Source organism: Rhinoraja longicauda, chromosome 1, assembly GCF_053455715.1.
Source record: "Rhinoraja longicauda isolate Sanriku21f chromosome 1, sRhiLon1.1, whole genome shotgun sequence".
NCBI classification, from domain to species: Eukaryota; Metazoa; Chordata; class Chondrichthyes; order Rajiformes; family Arhynchobatidae; genus Rhinoraja; species Rhinoraja longicauda.
The window spans coordinates 49,259,165-49,270,131 of NC_135953.1; the positions used below are offsets into that span (position 1 = coordinate 49,259,165).

At 42.1% G+C, this 10,967-nt stretch overlaps 1 protein-coding gene across 2 annotated transcripts in view; it reads left to right on the plus strand.

Moving 5' to 3' along the window:
- The window catches only part of LOC144592438 (interleukin-6 receptor subunit beta-like), a 76,948-nt gene extending 66,456 nt beyond the window's left edge, over positions 1-10,492 (plus strand). For both annotated transcript variants that reach the window (XM_078397036.1, XM_078397031.1), the window contains exons 15-17: positions 2,159-2,252; positions 3,404-3,485; positions 5,069-10,492. In XM_078397036.1, coding sequence (XP_078253162.1) covers positions 2,159-2,252; positions 3,404-3,485; positions 5,069-5,758 — 866 coding nt within the window. In that variant the 3' untranslated portion in view covers positions 5,759-10,492. The remainder of the gene's footprint in view (positions 1-2,158; positions 2,253-3,403; positions 3,486-5,068) is intronic.
- The last annotated feature ends 475 nt before the right edge of the window (positions 10,493-10,967 follow it).

The following is a 10,967-nucleotide window of genomic DNA, read 5'->3' on the forward strand; positions in this document are numbered from 1 at the left end:
TCTGAATCTCAGACTGGGGCGGAGGTTCACCTTCCAACAGGACAACGACCCTAAGCACACAGCCAAGACAATAGACAATAGGTGCAGGAGGAGGCCATTCGGCCCATCGAGCCAGCACCGCCATTCAATGTGATCATGGCTGATCATTCTCAATCAGTACCCCATTCCTGCCTTCTCCCCATACCCCCTGACTCCGCTATCCTTAAGACAACGCAGGAGTGGCTTTTTGACAATGTCCTTGAGTGGCCCAGCCAGAGCCTGGACTTGAACCCGATTGAGCATCTCTGAAGGGACCTGAAAATAGCTGTGTATCGACGCTCCCCATCCAAACTGACAGAGCTTGAGAGGATCTGCAGAGAAGAATGGGAGAAATTACCCAAATACAGGTGTGCCAAGCTTGTAGCGTCATACCCAAGAAGACTTAAGGCTGTAATCGCTGTCAAAGGTGCCTCAACAAAGTACTGAGTAAAGGGTCTGAATACTTATGTAAATGTGATATTTCAATTATTTCTTTTTAATTACTTTGCAAAAATTTCTAAACACCTGTTTTCGCTTTTTATTATGGGGTATTGTGTGTAGGTTGATGATTTAAAAAAAATGAATTTAATCCATTTTAAAATAAGGCTGTAACGTAACAAAATGTGGAAAAAGTGAAGGGGTCGGAATACTTTCTGAATGCACTGTACGTGTGTTTCTTTTATGTAAACTCTTCAGCCTTGGTTTTACTTCGTACAAATGTTTGACACATTTGAAATTGGTTAATATCCCTGCAGGTTAAAATATTAAACATAAATACTTAATTAGGATTTTCATGCAGCTCCTATCAATATTTTTCTGACATTTATTCATAACCATAAGCGGAATCTTTTTAGATTCTGCTGGAAGTTGTACTTTATCTTCATATTTAGCATGATTAAATGGAACAATAAATGATGGATGGTACTGAAATAATATTTTAAATTAATGCTGAAAATTGTTTTCCCACCGATGCATGTCTTTGCCTCAGCTATGTGGAAAAGTCATTGTTCCAAACCTTTTCTGGTACGACTCCCAACCGTTTCCTCCATTACAATGATGCCTGCATTAGCATTGATATCTGCACTGGTGTGGAACTTGTCAAGTTCATCACATTTGCTATAAACTTTCACCCTGTCCTCAAATACATTGGTACCATCTCAATAGTTCTTTTCCTTTTCTGGATCCATCTCCAACTCGCAAGACAAACTATCCATTGACATTTACAGTAAAGCCACTGATCAACTCCCCCCCCTCCCCCCCCCCCCCCCCCCCACCCGCCTCCAGCTACCTCTTTTCACCTCTAGTAAGGATTCCATCACTTTATTCTAGTTTCTCCACATCCCCAAATCTGCTCTCCTGGAATCCTGGCTTCACTTTAATTGTAGTTGATGGAAGCCTCTCTCAGATTTCCTTGGTTTCTTGGACTTCTTACTTTCTGCATCCAATATAATCAAAGACCTACACCACCATGACCACGCTCTCATTTCACTACCACCAACAGGAAGAATGTACAGGAGCTTGAAACCCATGACCACCAGGTTCAAGGAGCTTCCTCCCAGCAACAATCAAGTTCTTGATCATGACACTTCACTGGCCATAGCAACTATAATCTACTACGGACTGTGTCTTTGGTTGCACTACAGACCAGTTATTTTACACTAATATGGCTCCCTAGTATCACTTTGTTGTATTTTTGATTATTATATACTATCTGTGTGTTATTGCGTTCATGAGCCTGTGAAGCTGCAGGAAGTAAGAATGAAATTGTTCCGTCTTTAGTACATAGGACAATCAAAACTCTTGATTCTTGATGCTTGATCCTCCTCCCTCCATCGTCCTATCATCTGCTTGCCTCTGTCTCCCCCTCTCCCTCTCTTATTTACACAGTCTATCTCTCCTCCCCACTCTCCGTCCTCGTGCAGGGTCTCAATGCGAAATGTCGGCAATTCCTTACCCCACGGATTCTGCATGAACCCCCTTTCCATAAGTTTCTCCAGCACTTTGTTTTTTTTCACTGCAGATCTGCACTCTCTTATGACTCCACTGTCAGATTTAAATCACAATACAAGCATTATGTGCTGTGATCTGGGTTGCCGCTGATGTTGCATTAAAGTTATATAATGCTTTGAATATTTTGCAGAGCAAGAAGACATAGTGATGATCGTGGTGCCTGTAGTCCTCTGCTTCTTGCTACTGATGATTGGGGTGTTGGCTTGTTTCAACAACCAACATAGGTATGTTCACATCAACCTGAAAAAGACTATTCAAAATGGCAAGTAATATTAGATGCGTTCTGGTCATCTCTACCCATGGAACAGTAATTTACACACCATACAAATCAGGAGATCAGGTGAATTTCTATCAGCAGAACTGCATAAGTGGAAGATGCTGTAAAACTGTTCAGTCATTCAAACAGGAACAGCTCACTGGCAGCAATACTGAGTGGATACACATTGAGTTTGATTTTGTGATGCGGCCGCAATGCGACACATGACGCAGCTTGGCACAGAACGTAGAACAGTGCAGCACAGGAACAGACCCCTTTGGCCCACAATGTCTGGGCTAAACATGATGTCAAGATCAACCTTTTCCCATTTGCACATACCTTTGCACATATTCCATATCCCTCCTTTCCCTGTATATCCATGTGTTTATCCAAAAGTCTCGAATTGCCCCTATTATATCTTATGCCAGCAGCCAATTCTGGTTGCACCCACAGCAAAGAACACATAATCCCTTGACAGCACATGATTATTCAAAGGTCAGATGTGGGCGATGAAAAGTGATTTTACTTCAAGGAAAAGGCTACTCAGGAACAATATATTTTCCCCAGAATACCATTTGCGATCTGTGGGCCAAATGATGATTGCATACTAATCATGACTTCCCAAAGTTAAAAGTCCTCTAGTCCAGGCAACACCTTGCCCGAAACATCATCCGTCCATTCCCTCTACAGATGCTGCTTGACTAACTGAGTTCCTCCAGCACTTTGTGGTTTGCTGGCAGAGTGATAATGTTGCACTGTGGGGTGATGGATGATCTTGTTTGTCCATCAAGAGACAAGAGTTCATTAATATTGATTTAACGTAGTAAAGATTAGAAATAAATGATAGCTGTGGTATCATAAACATTATTGTATTCCACCTCTGCAAGTGGTCAGATCGCACTGCCCTCTGCAAGTGGTCAGATCGCACTGCCCTCTGCAAGTGGTCAGATCGCACTGCCCTCTGCTTAATTCCGTAGGTTGGGTTTAAAATTGTGGCATTGTGATAATCTGATGTAGCATTTTTTATATCATGCAACCACGATGAAAGCTTGTTTAGTGTTCCATTTTCCATGACTGACATTTTGTTATGAATATGACAATTACTTCTGTTACTCTCAGGATGAAAAAATGTTTTTGGCCTGAAGTTGCTGACCCAGCAGGAAGCAGTATGGCTGAATGGTTGCAAAAACACCAATCTAAGGTATACTTTTGCTAGTTCTGTGATTTTGTATTGAAGACTAGACCAAGTGGACCCGTTGGGCCCAAACCTCTCCTGCATTGGTGCAGCACCCTCTCCTACCCCCCCCTCCCCTCCCCCTCCCCTCCCCACTACCCCTTCCCCCTCTCCATCCCCTCAACCCCCCTTATCCACCTTCCTCCCCCCTCCCTCCTTCCCCCCCACCTCCCTCCCCCTTCCTCCCTCCCTTCTCCCTCTCTAGGAGATAGATTTAAACTTTAAAATGTGAATAACTTAAAAAATATAATACCGATTTCAATAAAACTACTTGCTTTACCATTAAAGCGATGATGGTGAGTAAGGTGGGCCCAAAATTGTCAAGCTATCATGTACCTTTTTGGCTATAGTTCGATCACAAATAAACAAACAAACGAGAGTTTTAGTATATAGATTTTACATTGCTTATATATGTGAGGTTCCTCAAAAGCCAATTCAAAAATTGACTTCTTTCACCTCATTGGCATTCTTTTTGTAATTTATTTTGGCTGAAAGATTTACACAATTTAGTGTGAGTTTTTTTTTTCTTTTAACCCTTATCACTTCAGAGTGTAATATACAATTCTGTGATAATGCGGGCTATACAGAGGTATGGTTTTCTAATTTCAATCAGCACTAGAAATCTCTGTAATTGTAGGATTAAAAAAAAATATTTGTTAGTGTTTTGATATGCTTTGAAAATTAAAAAAAAAGTTTTAATTATTTAAATCTGCTTAAAACAATTCTGATTAAAGGAAATATTTAAAGATTATTAAAAAGCCTTTGTCAGACAGTGAGCCATCCAAAATGTTATAGACAATAGACAATAGGTGCAGGAGTAGGCCATTCGGCCCTTTGAGCCAGCACCACCATTCAATGTGATCATGGCTGATCATTCTCAATCAGTACCCCGTTCCTGCCTTCCCCTGTTGGGTTGTTGCAGAAGTGTGGTTTGAGGATAGGATGCCTGAGGAACTCCATAAGACCATAAGACATCAGTTGAGTTCAGTTTAGTTTATTGTCACGTGTACCAAGGTACAGTGAAAAGCGTTTGTTGCATGCTAACCAGTCAGCAAAAAGACAATACATGATTACAATTGGTACATTTACAGTAACAAGGGAATAACGTTTAGTGCAAGGTAAAGCCAGCAAAATCCGATCAAGGGTAGTCCGAGGGTCATCAAAGAGGTAGATAGTAGTTCAGCACTGGTCTCAGGTTGTGGTAGGATGGTTCTGTTGCCTGATAACAGCTGGGAAGAAACTGTCCCCAAATCTGTTGGTGTGCATTTTTACACTTCTATACCTTTTGCCTGATGGTAGAAGGGGGAAGAGGGAATGGCCAGGGTGTGACTTGTCCTTGCTTATTATAGTTATTATAGTTAGAAGGATTTAAAAATATCAGGAACCCTGGGCTTGGGAAATTCAACTTATGGAGAGGATTGCCGGTGCCTCAGGGAGAGCAGTGCTGGTAGAGAATATCACGAGTGTAACAGTGGAATAGGAGCAGATTCACAGGAACGACTCTGTGTTCTTTTACCAAACTGCTCTAACTCTTCTTTTTCCTTTTCAAGAATGCTTATGTTCTTAAAATACCAAATCCTGGGAACGAATTCATCTCAGACTTCAACACAGTTGAAGTCTTATGCCTGTCTCGGAAAGATATGTCCTTATCCTTGCACACTGCAGAAATGGATAGTTCACCCACCTTGTCTTCACCTCAGGAGAGCATTACCGACGGAACTGAAATGGCCAGGCTGCTGCCGCCTGCAGATTTGATCATTTACACAGTCTTGGGGGAAAGCTACAAGAGTCAAGTTCCTGCCAACAGTGTGTTGCCAGAACAGCCGATATCTTCAACTGTTCCAGAAACAAACGCAGGGGACCAGGTATCCGGGCAAAACACAGACGATGGAGAAGAAGAAAACTGGTGGCAACCAAATACTGATGAAAATGATCTGTTGCAAGAAATAATTAAAGATAGTCCATATTTGAATAACTCATCAAATGTAACAGAGTTGCAAAATGAACCTGGCCCAGATGGTTCAATTAATTCAGAGTTTGATAATTGTTCTCAAGTGGACATGATGATGCCTGAAGACACTGGAACTCTGGATCAGAACCAGTATTATGCTCAGCATGAAGACACTGGAACTCTGGATCAGAACCAGTATAATGCTCAGTATGATAACCATCCAGTTAAACCAGTGCAAACGTATATTACCCTGGAATTACTGGGGCTAAAACTCAACAAAGGAATATAAATGACTAATCTGTGGGAAAACAATTTTTTTTTTAACCACAGGAACCTCATATTTTCAGTACTAACAGAAGAAATACACAGCTGGACTGCAGGGATGTAAAAATAGAAAGTTAGTTGATGTTTCTCCAGTTCTGACAGAACATTAATCAATTCTTGTCACTTAAGGATTTTTTTCATATTTTTATCTCAATATCTGCAGTTGTTTCTTTTTTTATATAGCTAATTTCTTCATAGTTTAACTACAACTGTTCCCAGGGAATATTTATGGCTGTCAGAATTACTACAAAAATAATAATTCATAAAAGAGACTCAGATTTAATTAACATTTCAGTATCCACCAGCAATAAAATCATGGCTTTGGCTCTGTCTCAACAGATAAACTGGTGAAAACACTCAGCAACAGCACAAGCAAGAAGCTAAAGCTGAGAATCTTTTTATTACTCACAATCTCTGTGACAATCTATTCCCTTGCCTGCTGGACTTATATTATTGCCACGTAAAATTACATCAAAGCATGTGTTACAATTTAACAAGATGATGATCACGAAAGGGATGGGGGAATTTTTTGGAGCTAAATAAATTAAAAAATCATGATTTGGTTGCAGTCAAAAAGCAATGGAAAATAATATAATGGATCCCATCAGAAAAATGATCAGAGTGCAGTTGAAGTAAGAAAACCTGTTATTGGGCTGCTCTTGAGCTGACAAAATCATCCACTGGCAAAAAATTCCACCAACAATTTGTCACTCATCCAGTCCTGACACCTGACTTTCACTGTTCCTTTTGTTACCATGCCAACAGCTGCCTAGGCCATATAGGCAGTAATTCCATGCCCTGATCTCCACTTCTACCTCTGTTCTGGTTTATGCTCCGCTGTTTGTGGAAATGTTTAATAATGCTCCTCTAGTGAGCTACAGAGTATTTCGATTCTGTTAAGTGGCAAGTTGTCCAGCCAGCTGTTGATTTTCTGTTATGGAGCATTAATCCCAGTCTAACACACTGCTCAGGTCACTTTAAAAATATATTATTCACTATAGTTTTCCAAGAACGTTTGAGGAAATAAGGGAGGAAGGACATCCCAAAGTATTTTACACTAAATATCTTGCTTTCAATGCGTAGTCACAGTTGTGAACTTACGTCATGGGAAGCCTAATTCCATCTGGAGTAGTGGGTTTCCCTTTAAAAGGGGCTGGCTGGAGGCCTACAAAAAAACCCGCCTACTTCATCCAAAGGGCTACTGCAGCAGGTTGCGAGGGAGCTCCACCACCTGCTGTGAGATCGCACCCTGTGAGATGCCTTCCTGACGTAAAAAAGATTGCCGATTATAAAAACGATTATTACCACTGTGCCTGACTGTTGGAATTTAGCAGCACTTGCAACATATCTTCACAAAAGGCCTTACTGTGATGCTCACATGTACATCAATAAAAATAACTTGTGTTATCAAGCCATCACGAAGGCAATGAAATTCAAGTACAATGATTTTTTTGTATACTTATTTTGACATTAACACTGGAAATATGCACTTAACTTATATGATGGATATACATGAATCGCCTATTTGCTCTTTTATTTTTGCTACAATTCTGTTGAGCCATTCTGTCCCAGAATGATCCGGGACACTGAGTTATGTGATATTAAACGGAAGAGTATTATTGTTCTCAGCATTCATGGGAGAGTTTCGGTTTCCGGTGCAGTCACATGAACTTTGTAGGAAGGAAGAAGTGTGCTTGTGGACTCGAGCAGCCGTGCTGCCTGAGTGTACGAATGGCCCACTGACATCTATTGGGGACACATACAACAAAGAACAGTGCGGTGCAAGAACATCTGTGCCAACCATGATGCCGATCCAACTAATCCCATCTGCCAGCACATTATTATATCCCCCTATTCACTGACTGTTCCTATACTTGTCTAAATACCTCTTAAACATTGCAATTGTATCTACTTCTACCATTTTCCAGGCATCTACTGCTCTCTGTATAAAAAAACTGCTTTGCACGCCTCTTTAAAACTTTCCCCCTTTCACTTTAAATCTTTTCATTTCTCCCTTTCATTTATATAGCACTATAAATGCCCTCTGGTATTTTATTTTTACACTCGAGGGGAAGAAGACTGAGTATTTTGCCCATCTATGCCCCTCATAACTTTGTACACTTCTGTCAGGTCGTCCCGACACTCTAGCAAAAATAATTCAAGTTCGCCCAACCTCTCCAGGTAACCTCTTCTGCACCCTCTTCAAAGCCTCCACATCCTTTCTACAGTGTGGCACCCAGAACTGCAAGGAATACTCAAAATGTAATTTAATCAAAGTTTTATATAGCTGCAACATGTCCTGTTTAATGATTTACTGAAATCCTTGTAGATAAATCCATGTAGATTCAATGCCCTAACTTTGTCAATCACTTTCATCACTTACTCAAAAAACTCAATCAAACTTTTGAGCTAGGATCTCCCCTTGTACAAATTGATGGTGACCATCCCAAAGTCCATGTTTTCCAATGCGAGTAAATCTTGTCCCAAAGAACCTTTTCCAATAATTTCCCTAACTCAGATGAAATGCTCATGTGCCTATAATTTCTTGGTTTGTCTCTGTTACCCTTAGACATCAAGTCATACAGCATTGAAACCGGCCCTTCAGCCCAACTTGCCCACACCAACCAATGTGTCCCATCTACACTAGTCCCACCTGCCTGCATTTGCCCCATATCCCTCCAAACCTATTCAATCCTGTACATGTCTAAATGTTTCTTAAACATTGCGTTAGTACCTGCCTCAACGACCTCCCCTGACAGCTCGTTCCATACACCCACCACCCTTTGTGTAAAAAATGTACCCCTCAGGGTATGGGGAGAAGGCAGGAACGGGGTACTGATTGAGAAGGATCAGCCATGATCACATTGAATGGTGGTGCTGGCTCGAAAGGCCAAATGGCCTACTCCTGCATCTATTGTCTATTGTCTATTGTTTTCCATCCTCACCTTAAACCTTTGTCCTCTGGTTTTTGATTCCCCTCCTCTGGGCAAGAGACTCTGTGCATTTACCCAATCTATTCCTTTCCTGATTTTGTACATCCTTCTTAAACAAAAGAACAGCATTGGCTATACTTCTCTCTTCTGGGACCTTGACTGTGGCTTTGGGAATGTAAAGATCTCTGCCAAGGATCCAGCACTCACCTCTCTTGCCTTTCTCGGTCTCCTGGGAGTGATCCCAGCAGGTGGACTTATCCAACGTAATATTTTTGGTGGACACCCAACAGCACTTCCCTCTTGATATCACCATGCCCTGGAATATAACCTACCCCTTGTGGATCTCACATTGATCCGTGCACTTCTCCTAGGTGAATACCAATGCAAAGTATTTATTAAAGATTTCACTTCCTCTGAATCCAATCATAAATTCTCTCATTTAACCTTGAGTGACCTTACCCTTTCTCCAATATAACAATGGTCAAATATCCATTTAAGATGGCCTGCAATAAGGAAGAAAAGACCCAATCCCCAAGTCCCTTATCCCCTCTTTCCCAACCCCCATTTCCTCTACCACCCATATCCCTCCCTCTGACTTTATATTTCATTCCTCTTCTTTCCTTGGTTAACATCCTTTTGGCTCCTTTTCATGTCTATCCTTTGTCACTATCTCCAACCTTCTGCCAATCAGCCCTCTTACCTATATTCACCTATCAGTGGGCAGCCTTTGTCCTACCTCACCTACAGTAAGGCTGGCAGGTAACATTACTTGTCCATTCTCTCCTTAGATACTGCCTGACGTGCTAAGTTCCTCCAGCACTTTGTTATTTGCTCAAGATTCCAGCATCTGCAGCTTCTTGTACCTCCACCTCAGACTATCCTGCAGTCTATCGATGGGATTCATGCTTGAAGTGTACCCAGTGGGGGGTGGCAGCCAATTTATTCCCAATGGTAGCAGGTTCATAACTGACCCTCTGAACTGCTTTATTGAGATAAAGGAAGGGATAAATGTTGTCCAGGGCACTGTCCTTGAACTTCTCCATGTTCAAGTAGGGCAGGGAATCTCTCATGTCTAACTGATAGGTTAGGCCGAGTTTAGTTTAAACGCTGGATAATGTAGTACCTAGCGTGGATTATGTGCTCGCCTCCTGGTGTGACTCACGCACTGAGCCACGCCAGACACTTGATGTAGTTCTGACTTACTCCAGCACTTTGTCGATCTTTGGTATAAACCAGCATCAGCAGTTCTTTGTTTCTGCTGCTTGATGTAGTTTTGATTGTATGCTTAAGATTTTTTTAAATCTCGCTTTCACTGAAAGGGGAAAACAAGTGGATGCACAGGAGTTTGCTCCAAAAATATCCAGACTGTGAATATATTTTTAAAGTGATCAGTAAGGGAAGGCGATAACGTGCAGAATGTTACAAAAGATTAATAAGGTAAAAGAATGATTTTAATTCTGAAATGATGACTGGAGCTTTCAAGAGCTGACAGGAGAGAGTCTTCACCTCTGGTGGGGAAAAATACATTTTGAGATGATCTATTTGCAGCACATTGAAAAACGTTAACACGATTTTGAATACCGTGGATTTGAAATTCTATTGCATTGGTTCAGGGCAGTGGATCAATGGAGGAACAAATGGGAAAGGAAAGGATAGAGGGAGGGGAAAGAGCTCAGTGGGGAGAGGAGAAGGTGAGAATGGAAGGAAGAGGACTGGGAAGATAGTGGGACGGAGGGATGGATCAGACAATGGAAAGGAGAAAGGACAGCAGGGGAGGGAGGGAGGGGTAGTGGGAGGGAGGGAGGGAGGGAGGGAGGGGTAGTGGGAGGGAGGGAGGGAGCGAGGGAGCGAGGGGTAGTGGGAGGGAGGGAGGGAGGGAGGGAGGGGTAGTGGGAGGGAGGGAGGGAGGGGTAGTGGGAGGGAGGGAGGGAGGGAGGGAGGGAGCGAGGGGTAGTGGGAGGGAGGGAGGGAGGGAGGGAGCGAGGGGTAGTGGGAGGGAGGGAGGGAGGGAGGGTGAAGAGAATGAGAGAGAGGAAGAGAATATTGGGGAGAGGACAGTGGGAGAGAGGGGAATGATAGTGGAAGGGAAGAAGAATGATCATCTTCGAAGGGAAAAGGTTTGGTTTATTATTCCAACGTGTACTAGGAAACAGAGAAAAGCTTTTGTTTGCATGCTATCCACAAATCAGATAATGCTGTATATGGGTACAATCAATCCGTACCCAAGAACACCATGCAGTG